General features: G+C 33.3%; 1 protein-coding gene across 1 annotated transcript; it reads left to right on the forward strand.

Moving 5' to 3' along the window:
* Positions 1 to 17,503: 17,503 nt before the first annotated feature.
* On the forward strand, positions 17,504 to 17,929 carry LOC129219051 (uncharacterized). Its single transcript, XM_054853371.1, has one exon. It carries the CDS (start codon positions 17,504 to 17,506, stop codon positions 17,927 to 17,929), a length of 426 nt encoding a protein of 141 aa, XP_054709346.1.
* Positions 17,930 to 18,596: the final 667 nt, after the last annotated feature.

Genomic DNA, 18,596 nt, shown 5'->3' on the forward strand with positions numbered 1-18,596 from the left:
GCGGTTTATGATCTGTGCAGTATAAATTAGTTACATATTTTGAAGAAGGAAGTTCTGTGGGCAGTAAGTATTTCAACGCTCTAATTTTTTTAATCATAAATAAACCTAACAGTTTCTATTTCAATATGTTTGAAAAAGAAACGTCACACTCAAAAATCTGTATCTATTCATATGTACTTACTCAAAGTATGCGTTTTAATTAAATACGATTTTTAATACCAATAAATCTTACGATTTTTAATACCATATTAAGGACATGTTTTTTTATGTGATTATTTATCATTTTCATAAAAGAGTAAACATTAAAATAAGTTCTTTAAGAAATTTCGAAAAAAAAATATTAATTAACAAAATACTCACATTCTAAAACACTGGGGAGGAGCAGGGAGCACAAAGCTTTATGAAAAATGTCCATAATGAAGTTAATGAGATTTAGTTTTTGGACGGTATTTTTAAAAAACAATCCAAAGAACAAGATTTCTCATTATCCAGCTAAACACAAAATATTCATAATTTTACGGTTTCATTTAATTAAAAACTTACGTATTAATTGCTACAAAATAGTTGAGTAAAAACGTTTCAGAAATATGCGTTATTTAATATCTTTCATAAGACTTTTCAATCGTAATTAAAAACTTGATTTTTAATCTCTTAGCAATTTGTTTGATTAATTTTAAACAAAGCTTGAGTACATTTTCTAATTAATATATCCATGTTAAAAATATCGTATTTAGCTACTATCATTAAAATAAGACTGCTGTGAGCGTGTTTGCAAAACTTAGTAGTTTATTTAAAGGACGCAAGATGATGTTTAACTGTAGCATATTACAGTAATATTTCAGAATTTTATACCATGGACGAAAGAAAAAATCTTTTTTGAGAAAGTAAGTTGGGATTATGACAGCAAGATTACTTTAAAAGATGAATTTGCAATTCATTTTAGTTTTGGTCACTCTAAACTCCCAACCCTTAGTTTAAAACCCTAATTAGAACAGTAAGGAGAAGTTTAGTGATTAGCGATTACTTAGCGGTAATAAAGGGAAATTTTATATTCGGTTGCCGTTACGAAACGAGATAAGAATAATATAGGATATTTCAGCATTATACTTGAAGTTTCTTTTCCTCCACCCGAACCCTCAAATACGGTTTAGTATTTCCTAATTGATTAAGCATATTGATGTAAATAATACGTCATAATTATTGTTGTAGTTGACAAAAGCGCTGCATTTATGTGCCAAGTATTATTATTCCATCTTTTACAAAAATGCTTTAGTCCATGCTGGTTCAGTCCACGAAAATGTCAACCTGTAGGCCAAAATTTCAAACTCTATCAATATTAATGTGATATACATCATTTTAGAGATAACACTCTTAATTTTCGAATGTGGTAAAACATTTTTTAAGATGGATACCGCACGTAGAATAATTACTGCTTGAAGATTTTCAACAACAATATGTAAATTTAAACTATAAATCATTCAAGAAACGCGACCTGAAATTTTTTAAGCATACATTTAATTAAAATTTTTTTTTCCTCTAGTTGTTGCTTTCATTTTGAGATTTTAGTTTCTTTAATTTATTTCGTTGATTTTTTTTTCTCGTTGAGCCTAATTTGAATTCCGTGCTGAACGACCTGTTGTGTTTGTCACAAAACGCCGTATTTTCCCTAAACTTTTGCTTTATGCTCTTCTCAAGAGCTACCTAGCATGCATTTAAAATGTTAAATTTTTATTAAATTATTTAATCAACTAGCTGTCATCGTGACGAACGTAACAAATTGATTGTGAGAAACGTAAACTCGTGAAACAAACACTGTGTCTTTCGAACGTTTAGTTTCAGAAATAAATGAAGTGTATATTCTGATATAATTTAATTTTTTAAATGTCATTGTGTAATATTTTGTAATTTTCGAATTAATAACCTCGATTTTTTAACACATAATTGTGGAATTTTCTTGCGTTGTATATTAAGGAAAAACGGCGGCTCAAAAAGAAAAAAAAAAGAGTTAAAGGAGAGCAAGAACGGCAGGCAAACAAAACGAAAATAACAAGAAAAAAACAGCAGAGCGTATGCGAATAGTACGGCGGAAAAAAAAATAAATAAACACATAAATAAATTTATTTTAATTTGTTTTTAAATTAAGAAGGTGGAGGAATCAATAATGAGGTCAGGAGACCGCTATACCGAAGAGCGTAATGCACTTCAGTATAGTGGTAGGATCTGGACATCGGGTATGATGGTTAAGTAGAATCAATGGCCTTCGTGTTTACCTAACCTGAACCCTTGCATCTTTTTCGGTAAGGATTCAACCAGTGAGTATAGCGCAGCTCTAGTTAGTTCAGCTGGGACCTAGACGCATATAAACAACCTTTACTCAGCTAGGGACCTTGTAATTATTTTGGGAACTCCTGATTGGCCAGCAAACGAAGATGCGTCGACCATGTTTTTTTTTTCCCACATCCAGCGCACGTGAACAAATTTCGTTCCTCAGAAATTCTAAATTCACAAATTTGAATGTTTTTGATACCCCTCTTCCCTCGAATATTGCCTGGAAGATCTTGTTTTAAAATGAAACACTAATTAGAATTAGACAATGCAAAGTAAGCATTAAAGGATATGGATGATGTTTTTTCGTGGTATCCAATCAGCAGTCATCAAATTTTTGCGTGGTCTCTAGTAAAGTAAAGGTTGTTTACATGCGACCTTGACTATTTTTTCCTGTTTTACAGGGGCTTAGTGAAAAATAGACGTGTTATTGGCTCGGATTTTAGTTGGAATATTTTTCAAAAACTACTGAGAAAGTTTCTCAACTCAACTTAGCGCCAATTAACCCTCCCTATTTTCCAAAACAGTGGCAAACATTGTTAGAGTTGGAGCTCAACTTCGCAGAGCCGCACAATATCTACCTTACAAAGAGGCTACATCTACTGCAAGTGCAGTTTTGTTCAACGTTACCAAACAAATGTGAGTTATGTTATTTCCATATGTGTACTCAATTTTTAAAATAATGTGATGATTCTAAGCAACTTTGTAAAGTTACAACTTTTTCGCCTTATTTCGTACTGTTCTAGAGATATAATCGCTAACTTACGGAAAATCTACCGCTGGGTGATGCTATTAGCGGCCAAATTGCGCAGCAAGTGGCAACTTTGACATACCTAGACCCCAAGTCTAATGACACTAACTTTTGCTGCTTAGAAATTACTCAATTAAATTTACATGCGACTCACAGCTGACCTAGGGCGCATCCAGAAAGGAGTCGAAATTAGATTAAAAAATTCCTAGAGAATTTGATTTTACCAATTTAAAGCAAGAGTTTTTTTTTTTTCAGAAAACCTAGAAAAAATAATCAAGATATATTTTTAGACAGAAAAGAAACATATAGGTATTCTGTAAGATATTTTTTTCAATTTCAATTGAGGATAGTAGGGAACGTGGAAAGAAAACGCTATGAAAAAATATTATTTATCAAAGGAACATCACATTCAAAGATGAAACGTTTTTATAAATTCAAAATCATCAGAGTAACTTATTATTCGAAAACTTTTTTTAACAAGTTACAAAAACACTTAGAATTAACCTGTGGTTTACACGACAAACAACTGTACACTGCAAAAATGAAATAGGTAGCAATCGAAAGAGCACATTGAGGCATTTTTTAACGCAAAAATTGTTTGCTCTCGTGTCCCCGTTATCGAGATATAAGTTTTTAAATTCTGCCGAAATTTTAAGAAAAATGCTAAATTTGAAACTTGGCGAAAAATGGAAGGTTTACGATCTGCAATGCTTGCGAAAGATGTGTTAAGCTACTCACCAAAATCATTAAATTTGGTGACTTTTCTTAAAATTTCGATAAACTTGACGTCGTTATATTTCAAAAACGTTCACACGTAAGCAAATAATGTATGCGCCTACATTATTGTATAATTTCCTCGTAAGGGTCTTTATGCTCCTCCCCCCCCCCGAAAAAAACTGACCAATTATGACCAAACTATAGCTTCTCTAGGGTAAAACTAGCTGTGCTATTGCATCTGACGGAATCACAACTAGTATATAATTTCGCTGTGCTTCTGCAGCTGACGGAATCGCAGCTAATATGTAAACTCGCTGTGCTTGTGCAGCTGACGGAATCACAGCTAATTTAGAATGCATCACAAGAATAACTTCATATCACTACCAATTTAAGATGTCTCCATTACTCATGTTTTAAAAATGCATGTGTTAAAAGGAAATCCTTCGCATTGAAAAAACAGACTAAGTATTTAACTGCATTTTTTATATATTATGTTTTTTTTTCTTTTTTTTTCATATTATTAATAATTTTAACTCATGTCAAATTATATATAAAAAAAAACGTTTTACTCATTACTTAACGCTCATAATCATTTGTATAAAAATATAATAAAATTATTTATTATTTTCCTTTCTTTTAAGTAAATTCTAACTGCAAAGAAGGGTTAATTTTATTATTAAACTTGGTTTAATATTAAATAACGTTCAGACTAATACCTAAAAATATTTAACATTTTTTAATTTGAAAATTCTTTAACTTTAATTTAAGTTGATGTCGCTTAAAACACCCAAACTTAATGTATAATATGATCGTTGTTATATCGAACGAAAAAAAAAAAACTATGAAGTAATGTCGATAACAAAATAACAACAAAAAATTCGATTACAACGCTATTCTGTCATCATTAATCATACATAAAATGTTCAGCAAGAATATCATTTTTATTTTAGACCACATTACTCTAGAGATTTTGGGAAGTATAAGCAAGCTTTTAAAATTTCTTAATTAGCCTCTAATGATAAATAACGTATTTTAAACTGTAAATGGCGTATGAAAATGCTATCATGTTACATAAAAAATATTCTAAAATGAGCTTTTTTTATGTTCGCTGAAATATGTGATGAGATAGCTAAAATTTTGCTATTGATGTGGAGTTATGTTCTAAATTATAGCTCGGTGGATTCCTACAGTTTTTCGATGCTGAATCAACAAAATGTTCGTTTTTGTTGTATACACTTCTTGCTTCTTTTTTTTTTTTTTTTTTTTTTTTTTTAAGTTCAAAACAAATTTCCATACAAACCACTTTTCGTAACTACTAAAACTCCGTCAAGTTAAATAATGTTGCCGTGAGCTTTTTGGCAAGGAATCATTTAAATTCCTCTAAGAGAAATATAACACTGGTTATAAAAATGTCTTTTTAAGTTAAAGATATTTAAAACCGGCTAATTGTCCCAAATAACTATTCATGAATTTAATGCTTAATAAGGGTTTCCAAAGCAGCAAGAAGTTCTTATAGAACTAAGCGAATCTACTTTTTTTGTCTACTAACATGGATTCTATGACTTTCGTCATTATAAAGGTTTACCTTAAAGCAATTTCATATACTATCATTTTTGTTGGTTTGAACAATTATTTTAAACAAAACAAGTTCCCATCAACGAAAATGATAAAATGAGATGTTTGTGCGTAAGCTAACGAAAGACGAATTTAGAATAATTTCTGAGATTCGTGAAAAAAAAAAAAAAAAAAAAAAAAAACGATGCGAAACAAGTTGACCGATTTTTGCATATGTCATATTGGAATTTTTGGGAATTGCTGGGAAAATTATATTTTACATTTGAATTTAATCTAATTTTACATTAAATTCAACATTTGAATTTACATTTAAATTAAATTTTACATTTGCATTTAATGTAATAATGAAAATAACTACGGCATGAAAAAATGCAGCCAATTCAATTTCTTACCTAAAAATATTTAATTCTTGTAGTTTAAGTCATTTTTGATGCTTTATTCCCATGGTTTGACATTATGGAGGATGGTTGTATGTAGTATATTTTTGTTTACGATATGGTATTTTTTTACCGTACGAATAGAAATAAGATTTGACCAAGTTTTTTTCATTTCTGTAACTTCTATCTTATCCAAATATTGAAAGAATGTTTTGGAGCATCTTACCCCATCATGGGAGCAAGTGTGTCCAAGCGACTATGTGTCCATTCTTGCTTCTTAATTAATACTTGAAATAATATTTTAAAATTTTGCTATGAAAAATTTATTCTGATGGCACGCTTATAGTTTTAGCTTAAAAATTCTAAATGCTTTATTATATATATTTTTCATCACAGAAGAAAAGGCACGCCAAATTGCCCCGTTTTCCCCTATTAAAAGTTTTATTTAAGATAATTAAACAACACTTAAATTAAAAATACAATTGCTTTATTTTTATATTTAGTTTTGAAAAATCTTTAATCAATATTTATGCAAAATCTCAACCGTACGCAATTTCGTACGATTCAAAAGCCTTTATCAAATGGAACTCAGTATTAAAAAACTATTTACGATCTGAATAAGTATTCTCTTACGTCATTACGTAACAATTCATGTACGAGCCTTAGTTATTTAGAAATCGTTTGCGAGACTCCGCTGAACAACTCAATTCAGAATAAGAACCCAACGCTCTTTAGTTTCAGTTCCTTCTTCGCCGACTTGCTCGGATAATGATTTTATTTAGGTAGAGCTCCCGAAAGGGCATTGCTATCTTCTTAGAATAAATAGGGTATTGTTCCCTAATTTTTTTGAACAGCTATATTAGTGAGCTAACAATGATTATTGGTATCATCTTGTATAAATTGTGTAAATAGTGCGTAAAGAATTTTTCGAAATGCAAATCAGTCTTCATTGAAACAAAAATACAGTCCACTTCGAATATCGCTGAAACTTATCCTCTGATGTATTTTCCAGTTTAATTTGAATCTATTCATACTATACGGTATGAGTACACTTGATACTTCGACGAAACTAAATACTGTTAAACTTCTTGCTTATACGCAAGCCAGTCAGAGAAGTTTACCGTTTCGCATAGATTTTCGATTAAAAGCTACTTTGAAGAAAACGTATGGCAACACGTGACAGTTTATCCTTATCGACGAAGCTGCTTTCACAAGGACATTTTAGTCTTTCTGATAATGTGTCAGAAATATGTATTGAAAGCTGCAGATAGCATCTAAATTTGAGGTGTGCGCAGTGATTCGTTTGTTGTGGTAGAAAAGGTGCAAATATGCAGACGTTTGTTAAAACTCGCCAGCCAGGTAAACTGTTGAAAGGCATTATGCTCCTGCGTGACAATTCAAAACCACACGCTGCAAAACAGAAGTGCGAACATCTGAAAATATTTCGTTGAGGAACGTGGGATCACTCTCTTTATAGCCCTGACCTTTCACCCTGCGATTTTCATGTTTCTGATCATATAGCAATAAAGTAGATCCGTGTAAGAACTTAGAACTTTCAAAGCAACGATATCCCTCGGATTACGAGATAAAAACAAAACCTCAATAATGCTTATCGGGGAAAAAACGGACGCTCTTTGCAGAAACCATAAAAGAACTTGTACCACGCCTCGACAAGTGCTTAAATAACGGAGGAGTTAGTTTGAAAAGTACATTTTGTGTGGATCTTAGAGATACAAATAAAATTTTAAAGTTTCTATTCTGTTTTTTTTTCTTAAGCATTGTAACTAACGTTTTGATTGACACTCGCATTCACAATCCCTGAATACGCACCGTAATGCTTAAAATAGCATTTTACTTTAACGCACTAAATATTTTTCATTAATTACAAAAGTTTTCAATGAAATATGTTTCAAAATAATAGCAAATAACACTTAAATATTTTATTCAAACAAGCCTTATTGGTCGCTTTATTTATTTATTTAATTTTTTTTTTTTTTTTTTTTTTGAGCCGTAGACAAATAATAATCTATAAGAAGCTATTATCATGTGAGTAATAATTTGTAATGCTAAGCTACTTATATAATTTCTAGTCATTTTAAACTTACTAAGGATAATCCCTCTGTATTGTCCGAGCTCGTATATTGAAACAAAGGCCATTATTCTGGATTAAATGAATAAGAGCTGTTTCAGAGATAATGCCACTATTACGTCAATAGAATTTTGATAGACTGACATTTTGCTATTACGAAGTTGCCATAACTCGGGTCGACTCTAGAATATAGTTAATCTAAATGGTATTGGTAAACAACGAGGATGGGGGAAAAGTATAGTCAAATTCTTAATATTAGAGGATTTTTATAAGTTATCATTAGATTAATGCATAAAGATTATTTTCACAGTGGTTACTTTTGGAGTAAATTCAGCAAAACTATGTAGTCCTCCAGAGTAAGATATTTAATTCTTGATTCGTTTCTACTGCCAGATATGAAGTTATTGAACCTAATAATAGATAGATTTTTAGAATATATTTAGGATATTTTTTTAGAATAAATATATTTTTTCCAAAACTTTTTTTAATTTTTTTTACTACATTTTTTCAAATGCTCAGGAAAATTTCACTGCACTTAATCAACGTTTGAAACATTCTTAAATGGAAAACAAAATAACCCATAACGTACGATATTTCAAGTAAGATAACGAAGCAGGGGAGACCGGGGCTATTTGACATAAGGGGTACGTTAGCATTGTGCTTTTTTTTTCTACCACAGAAAGCCCAGAGCGTTGCCGTCGTAATGAGATGTACTTGTCAACCTGTTGCATCATCCACAATAGCTTGCGAGCGTGCATTCGAAGAAAACAGAGTTTTTTTTTTTTTTTTGTGATTTTCTAGCTGGTGAGTAAAGTTCTTTATTTACTTTTCTTTCAGTACCCTTAAAATTTTAGTTCATGTACTCACAATTTATGGTAGATAGAGTGAATAATAGCCTGGGGTTTGATGCACTTACTGCATTCCCAGTAGTCTGTATTTCGGATAGGGACACCAGGTTTTACAGAAAATGCCATTGGGGCTAGTTGGCATTGTTGGCTCGGGGTATCTTGGCATAGGTCAGCGATTTATGCCAAGTTACCAGACTAGTATGTTGGTGTGGCATGGCATATTCAGTAAAATACCGCCCATTAGCCAGGGCTAAAGCAGAAATACGTGAAATACACCACCAGCTCAGTCATTTCCAGCCGAGGACTGCAGTTTCGTGCTTATTAGCACTCATCAGCCCGGCATAGGAAAGTGACTGAGCTGGAGATGGAAAACCTCTAAGGAAGCCAAGAGTGCGAAACAAACTGGTAGCTAATATAGAATTAGCAGACCAGACGAGTGACCGAAGCAATGGTTCGGTTCAACTCGAAGATTGAACGCGAGGCAAGGTATATTCAGTAAATTACCGCCCATTAGCCAGGACTAAAGCAGAAATACGTGAAATACACCGCCAGCTCAGTCATTTCCAGCCGAGGACTGCAGTTTCGTGCTTATTAGCACTCATCCTTAGAGGTTTTCCATCTCCAGCTTAGTCACTTTCATATGCCGGGCTGATGAGTGCTAATAAGCACGAAACTGCAGTCCTCGGCTGGAAATGACTGAGCTGGCGGTGTATTTCACGTATTTCTGCTTTAGCCCTGGCTAATGGGCGGTAATTTACTGAATATACCTTGCCTAGCGTTCAATCTTCGAGTTGAACCGAACCATTGCTTCGGTCACTCATCTGGTCTGCTAATTCTATATTAGCTACCAGTTTGTTTCGCACTCTTGGCTTCCTTCAGAGGTTTTCCATCTCCAGCTCAGTCACTTTTCTATGCCGGGCTGATGAGTGCTAATAAGCACGAAACTGCAGTCCTCGGCTGGAAATGGCTGAGCTGGCGGTGTATTTCACGTGGCATGGCATAGTTATAAATACTTACATAGACCTGTTAATTCCTATTGTAGCTGTAAATGAGGACCTACAAAAGAAAAAGTGGAAGGGGGAAGTATTCTGACGAATTTAGATCCGAAGAGCGGTTCATGACCACCTTGTGGATAAGAGGAGCCTTTCAGCCACCTCAGAGCAGTATGAAATCCCTGTATGAAGCCTGGCTAGGTTTTGTCAGAAAGCACGGGAGAAGTACACACTGCAAATAATCGGTACACATTTGAAACTGTTTAAGTGTTCCAGTTGCCTGAATATGTGCTAAAATGTATTTCGAATGTGTTGTGTACAAAGAAATGAAGCTGAAATGTTTTACTAATCCGTTCCGTTTTAAAGAAAACGTTCCAAAAGTGCACCGAATGTGTTTTGCTGGGAATCTCTATTCAGCCGAAGTTTGGGAAAACACTTGAGAACACATAGCGCGCAGATTTGAGAGTGCTTGTGAAATCACTGCTTTCTTAGCTACGCCATGTTTGTAAACAATCTGGATCGGCCGCAATCATTTTCGTGATATTTTTGAATGCTCAAAAGGTAAGCCACTTTCCTTTTTTATGTTCTTTACAGATAATTTTTGTATTTGTACATTTACTGAGCTTCATACTTTTGTTTTAAATAAACTAATAATTTAAAATACCGCTTAAGTTTTTAAATAAAATGAAATCCTGTGTTTTAAAACTGTGTGGTTACGTTAAGACTAACGTGTACGAATCTAATTTTGAAACTTGACGATTGATGTAGGGCTCCTGTCCTTATCTTTCGATTTAGAATTTTTGAAGAGCATCGGAATTAGAGGTTTAAACAAGGGCTCCTAAACTACGGGTTATGACCCAAAAACATTTCTAATGAAGGTCAAAGGGCATTTCTTACGCTGTTCAATTTCAATCTTAGAAACAGCATCTCTTTCATCTAAATGCTTTTTATAAGTTCTGTCATCTACTTTTTGTTTTTACAAATAGTTCAGGTGATTTTATTTTTCTGTTTAGCAATTTTTTGATACGTTAGTATTTTTGCTTGTAAACATCCCATAAGATCGATCATCTTGTGCACAACTTTTTGGTTTAACAAACCGAAAAAGAATGAATCGCTAGAGGTTCTGCGGCTTAGATTAGGTTAAACTTGAATATGATCAAAATCTACCACAATAGTATGAATGAGATTCGAACCTAGGTCCAGAGATCAAGATTCTTCTAAGTAATGATGTTTGACAAAATATATTGTCTAATGTTTCATATCAATCAATTTTTTCTTGAATTTTGAGGATAAAATATTGCGTACCATTTAGCATCTGATTTATAAATAATTAATTTATTATCTGTTGCAGTTAAAAAAATCATGAAATTTGAGTTTCATGATCGATGTTTTGCAGAAATGCCAAGTAAAGTATTGTTTGAATGAATAATCTGAGTTCAAAACATTAGCTAAAAATCTTGTTAAGTATCTTAGTCAAATTTTTGAAATCTTTAAAGCAATTAGAGCAAACAGGAAGCCTTATATAAATGTGTGTTTTGAGTACGTACAATACATGTATCGGGTCTCGTGTTCTTAAAAATGGGGTCATGACAAAAAAATAGTTAAAACGGCTAGTTCAGAAAAAAAATCTTAATAGTTTTTTCTTTAATCCCACTTTTTAATTTGCCGTGTGATAAAAAACATGTTAGTAAAAAATTTCACCCATTATTTCTTTGAAAAAAACCTTCAGTTCTTTGTAAACAGGTACAACCTGATAACGTAAACACAATTTTTTTTTTTTTTTTAACCATGAAAAGTTCCATGAAAGACTTAGTAAAAATTGTTGGATAACTAAACGTGATGTCTGTTGCAGTGTAAAAACTATTTCAATTGTAATTTAGTTGTTATATGTTCTATTACATTGAGAGATAGATTAAGGGTGACCACAGACTGAGGAAACAGGAAATATCAGACCTTTTTTCTGAGAAAAATACCGAATTCAATATTAGTAACGCAAGTTTAAGCCATTTTTACAGTTCTGGAAAGGGTGTAGGGAGATCTCCCTCGGAGATTTATCTAGTCTAAAATATGTTTAAGCTGTCTTTGATTCTGTAAAGATGGGGAAAAGTATGGAGAGGGGGGAAGGATACCTCTAGGAAAAAATGTAAGAATGCAGTTTTAAAACTGTACATTTAGGGCATTTTTAAGGAACTTTGGGTTTTATGTTCCGGGGTTCATTTCAGCCGAAATTATTTTGAAGCTAAAGTGTCAAAAACATTTTTGTAAAGTAACTTGAGGAATAAGGGTATTATTAACTTCAATATTTTGAAAATGTTTTTTTTTTTTTTAAGTGTAGTTCAAAGCTATCTTTGGTGATGTTAGAGGAAAGAAACTCTGGTTGGAGGGGTGGAGGGCTTGGTATCCGGTAAAATTGTAAAAACTGATGCGTCTAAAACATTTTAGCTATCTTTGATGATGTAAAGAGAAAAGGAGGAAGACAGGTATATAGGAGCTTTTTTTGGAAAGATTATTATTATAGAAAAAGAAGTAGGGGAATGTGGGGTAAAGTGAAATTGCTAAGATGGCTAGATTTTTTTTTAAATGAACAAATTGAATTTGTTTTTTTTTTTTTTTTGTTTTTTGTTTTTTTTTTTTTTGAAAATTACACTTTACAAAGAAAGAACATTAAAAAAAAGTGGAAATTTTTTCTTTCATTTTTTTTAATAAAAATAAAATATTTTTCTGAATAAAAAATGTTCTATTCACTCATAAAAAAAGGTATTTGTTCAAATGAATGATTAAAAGAAGGGTAGAATGAATAATAAAAAAGATGATGAAACAATGAACGAATACTTAAATAAATAAAATACTTAACACATGAAGAAAAATAAATGACCGTATAAAATAGTGAATGAATAAGAAAATGGGTGGAGGCATGAATAAATAAGTGAATTGATGAATGAAGAAATGTAAATAAAGTAATAAATGAATCCTAAGTGATTTTGTAAATAACACTGCGCGATTAAAAAAAAAAAAAAAAAAAACCTTCAAAATGCTTCTGACATTTTATCGGCTGATTCTTATGTAGAATGACCCCCTGAATCCGAATATGACCTCCGTTCCCCCCCCCCCCTATACGTACCAAATTTTTTTTAAGGACCCCCAAGTTTTTTTCAATTTTCTTTAGTTTTAGAAAGCAGCTTTAGTTTTAGAGCAATTTTTTTTTTTTTTTTGGAGGTGAAAGGAGCTTTATATTATCTGCTAACATTGTTTTGGTGGGCAAGGGAGGTTCAAATTTCAAGATCATGGACACTGATCGCAAAAAGGGGAACTTGGGGGGTGATGATTACATATGTGCAAAGCTCAAAATCTTATGCATATGTAGCAAAAAGGAAAATAGGGGGGGGCATCCCTCCAAATACACTGTGCAGCAAAAATTACTCTCAAATGCTTCTGAAGCTAATCCGCCTGATTCTTCTGCAAATATACCCCCTGAATCCAAAAATGATCTCCGTTATCCTCCTACATGTACCGATTTTTGTACACTCCCCCCCCCCTTTTTTATTCGAGGGGGGCAAGTTTTTTTTTTTTTTTTTTTGGCTTTATATGCACAACATTTAGAACTTTGCACATCTCTAGTCATTCAGAATAATGTTTACGGTTATTGTAATGCTCATTTTCCCCTCAAAATTTAAAACAATAAATGGCTCTGAATCAGGGGAGGGGGAGGTTCTAAAAAGGTTGCGTGATGGGGGAAAGGTGGTCGTATTTGGAAGAAAGGAGTCATTTTATATAAGAATCAGCCAGAAGAATATCTATTTGAATGAAGACCTGCGATTCAACTCGTATGCAACGTGCGACATTCATGAGAGTTTTTTTTTTTTTTTTATTATTTTTTTTTACATCGCGAAAATTTTTTTAGACATAGGAGTCATAGAAGAGAGTGTTATACTCTCATTCTACACCGAAATGTTTTTTACAAACATCTTTTTTAAAAAAGCAGAGTAAAAAGATCGTTTTTCGTGATTTTTCTAATATTGGGAGGGGGGATACACCCCAATTCCCTCCTTTTTTGCGATGGGTGTCCATGATCTTGAACTTTGAACCTCTCTTGTCCACCAAAACTATGTTAGCAGTTAATATAAAGCTCCTTTCACCTCCGAAAAAAAACCCTCTAAAAATAAGGAAAATTGAAAAATCTTGGGGGGGGGGGGGTCTTTAAAAAAAAGTTTACTTATAGGGAGAAAACGGAGGTCATATTCGGATTCAGGGTGTCATTAAACATAAGAATCAGCCGACGAAGTGTCAGAAACATTTTGAAGGGTTTTTTTTTTTTTTTTTTTTTTTTGCCGAACAGTGCAATTGAGTGAGTAAACGAAATAAACTATTTCACTTTGTTTCATTCACCTTGCCAATATTAGAAATACAAGTAAGCTTAAAATTAACTGAAAAAGGTAAAAAATACCGCATTAAATATTAGAAGCTCTCAATTAATATTTAAAATGTTCGTAACAATAATTCTATCATTTTATTCTTAGAAAAATAATTTTTGACTTACATCAAAATATTACAATATGAATGTCCTTTTTTGAAAATTGCCATTATTATCATTAATTTTAAGCTTCAGATGTATTTTTTTCCTGACTAGAATAGAGTACATGTGCTACTATATAGTTAAAATATTACGAGATTGTTGGCAGTAAAAGTAATTATTTCACCATTTCACTTTGCCTCACATTCCCCTACAGCATACAAATAAATGTATTGCTTGTGTTCTCATAATTAAGCGTATGTTTGTAAAAAAAAAAGGCTTTTTCTTATTTTTTTTAGGTAATGGTTTACCCGATTGTAGAAGAATGATAGTTTCAAGCATTGTTATGTAAATGTTTTAATGTGTATTTATAAAGTTAAATAAATTTATTTTAAACATATTGTGTTTAATGACTAGATAAGTTTGATAAACTCAGTTCAGTGTTATGTGCGTAAGTTTGAAACATAAATTCCATGCGTATCTTAAATTTAGCTGCATTAGTTAATGAACTTGATATTAACTGTCTGATTGAGTTAGACCTGAATGTATGGCATTTAGTTGCCATCTGGAGATTAAATGCCATACGATGGAAACTAAAAAGAGTACTCAACCAGTCACGTCTCAAGAACCGAAACGGCCACACAATTTTTGCATCAATGAATTTTTATACACAAATCATTTCTATTTTGAAGCAATTAGTTTGCAATGTAATAACAATCCCAACCTTAGTATTACATGTTGCCTTTCAATCAATAATTAAAACCAATATTAATTTCAGGATCCAAACTGCACCCCTTAAAAAGAAGCACAAACCTGGAAGCTTATACAAAAGGTTTGTACTCACCTTTGGCGGGAGGGGGGGGGAGGGGATAGAAAAAAGGCAAATGAATGGAATTTCAGTTAGATCTCATACGGTAATACCTTTTCCACAGCTCATGTGTTAATCTAGTACATTTTTTCCTCATTCAAGAAATAAATAAATGTTTTGAATTAAGTGGCTACTAATGGAAAAAAAGGGCTACTAAACTGAAAGTGTATGCCAGCCACTGACGACTAAGTAATTTTTTATTTAATTTGTTTTTCGCGAACACTTTTCTTCCTTCTGCAAGGAACTAAAACTAAAAATAATTAATTGATAATTGTCAGTACCGGATATACGATTTTTCCGAGCTAGGGCAAATCTTGAAACTGATGCTCCTACTCATTCTCTTTCAAGTTTTATATTGAGTTTCAATGAACCCCCCCCCCCCCCCCGCCACGGAAATAGAACAAATTTGTTGTCCCCCAAAAATTGTCTCACGGGGGCAAGGATCCCAACTCCCCCCCCCCCTTCGCCCCCAGATCCAGCACTCATCCTTTTACTTAATATTCAAGGAAATAATTAATCATTAAAGAATTCCACTGCACTTACATTTTTAGAAGAACACAACTAATGTTTAAGGTCATTGATCAGATACCAAGCAATAGATCACTGAATAGCAAAGTAGCACGAATTCAAATAACGAATGCAAATTTATTTTGATCTTGAGGAATTAAAATTTTTGAAAATGAAATTTATGAAGCAACAAATTAAAGTTATGTGAGCCATCGTTTGTACACTTTTGATTACTTTTTACAGTATGGATTAGCTTTGAAAAACTAAAATATGGAAATTAATATTTTTAATGTATGCAGTTTCTGTACTAAGTAATATTGTACACTACATTTTCCTGCAACCTTTTTATTGGTAAACATTGTTCGTGTGCAATTCTGCTGTAAGATAGTCAATTATCTTGGAAATATCATTGTATTTTAAATTTTCATAGTAGCTATGCTGACTAATAATTAGATTCATCCATAGCCTAAACCATCATCAGCCTGCAGCCTCAAGATGAACACGAATTTAGTGCATATTTATAATTTTTAAAAGCTACTTTTGTATTTGTGCGGTAGGTATCCTCGCATGATATTAGTGCGAAGAAATTGTTCTAAAACGCATTCTAGAAACTGTACCTGTATGTGTGCCACAAAATGTTCAATGAAGTGTTCAAAAACGTGTCTTTAACGCGATCCTATAAGTGATTAAAAAGTGCTCTAAAAAGAATGCTGAACTAAATATTTGTTCCGAACAGTGTTTCTAGAAGTGTTTTGGAAACTGAACCCAAAAAGTGTTCTAAAAAAGGAGACAAGTGTCCGTGTGAAAAAAGTGTTCAAAAAGTGTTTGATTATTTGCAGTGCAGTGCTGGTAAAAAAAAAAATGCATCACCCTCGCATTTTCGCAACAATGGGATTATGTGAGAAGTTTTGGTCGACCGATTAACGTCGAATGTATGTGAAATTCTGCAAAACTTATGAAATAAACATTTAACAGCAGGAATCCGATAATTGTTTACATAGATCGGGGCTGTTTCCGGGCCAAGGCAAACTGCTGACCCCATGCTCATTTTTCCATTTTTGAACCTGCGTGTGAGTTTAGAGAAAAAAAAATTGCTTAACCCCATGTCAATTTAAGTCTAACGGCAGGATTAAGGTTTTCAAATTGTTACATACCAGTTTTGCCCTATGGCACGGAGCAGAATCATCCTGGAAAATGACGTTTGGAACTAAAGTAAAGTGATCCTGGTTAGTATAGGAAGAAATTTCTCCTTCAAAATGCTAATATTTACCTGAGCGTTTACTGTTCTTTGCACAAAGTGAAGCCCACCAACTCTTTGATCAGAAATACATCTCCAAATCATCTGGGATACGGAATGCTTGAATGTGTGTTGAATGCAGTCGGGATGATGATATTCTCCTTTGCGGCGCGGGTGATGCATTTTTTTTTTACCACCACTGGTATGGTACTTCTATTCCCATTGATGCACCCATTGAAGATCAACGTGGGTATCAAGCTTCCAGGAAAGTAAGAGTAAAAATCAAATAAATAAATAGGTAGACCTAAAAAATAAATAGGTAAAAAACAAATAAATGAATAGGCCTTAGATTTTAAAATCTAAAGTTGGTTGCCTTCCTGCCTATTTTTTTATGCCTGCTTCCATACATTTCTACTCACTGCTTGTGTGTGTGTGTGTTTATTTTTATTTAATTATTTTTTGTTCTATTTCACGCATTTAATGCCCTGAGAGTTTTTCTTTTAGTTTTCCGCCTAAATGGTTTTTTGCAAATTTTCTGCTTTTTGTTGCAGATTTTCACTGTCGCTCACGAATTCATGCTGACTGAATATGTAATTAAAGCTTCCGATACCTATTTCGGACTTACACCAAAGGAGGTATGAAATTTTGCATATCAATTCGCTGACAGAAATTATATTAAAATTCCCCAAAGTTGGAAAGATAAGCAGATGGCAGGATCAAATTGGTTTAATTACTTCATGAAGCGGCATCCAAACTTATCTGTTCGTACACCTAAGGCAACCAACCTAGCTAAGGCAAGCAGATTCAATCGAATAAATGTGAGGAAATTCTTTGAGCTTCTTAAAATAGTTTTTAACAGATTTAAGTTAACAGCTCATGATGTGTGGAATATGAACGAAACGGGAGTGACGACCGTTCAGAAACCGGATCGAGTGGTAGCACGAAGAGGTTTTAAACAAATCGGAAGGGTCATCTCAGCTAAAAGAGGATCACTTGGAACTGTAGCAACATGTGTATCAGCGGGAGGTTGCAGTATTCCCCCTTTCTTCATATTTCCTCGGGTCAACTATAAGCCTCAATTTGTGACATCTGCTCCATGTGGCTCTAATGGTGATGACAACAAGTCAGGATAAATGGTTCAGAGAAATGTCATCAAATTTGCCACCCATTTCATTAAATTTTCTAGAAGTCCAAACGAAAAGCCAACCCTACTCCTCCTTGACATCCATGGTACCCATTTATCAGTCGAAGCCTTGGATCTACTAAAAGATAATGGGGTGACTGTCCTCTCTTTTCCACCTCATTGCAGTCACAAAATGCAGCCCCTAGACAGGAGTGTTTTCAGACCGTTAAAGAAGTATGTAAATACGGCCTGTGACAGTTGGCTAACCACATATCCTGGTAAACCGCTTTCTATATATGTTATCCCATGTATTATCAGCATTGCATGTCTCCTTGCGACTACCCCTACTAATATCACTTCAGAATTTGCAGTGAGCGGAATATGGCCTTTCAATCCAGAGATATTTTCTGATGCAGAATATTTACCATTGTCTGTAACTGATCGTCCACCCCCTGAAGAAGTTCTTTCTCCTAGTTCGAGTAACGTTGGTGTTGAAAATGTTTCAACTGCTAGTAGGGGTATTACTAATGTTGAAAATGTCCCTAGTGCTAGCGTTGAAAGGAGTGAACCTTCACCCCCAATAGTACAATCTGCTCCTCCGAAACACGTGGACTTGTGACCCCAGAAGACATTCATCATTTCCAAGAGTAGGACCACGAAAACGGAGTACCCGAGGG

The sequence above is a fragment of the Uloborus diversus genome, chromosome 3, assembly GCF_026930045.1.
Source record: "Uloborus diversus isolate 005 chromosome 3, Udiv.v.3.1, whole genome shotgun sequence".
In the NCBI taxonomy this organism is placed as follows: Eukaryota; Metazoa; Arthropoda; class Arachnida; order Araneae; family Uloboridae; genus Uloborus; species Uloborus diversus.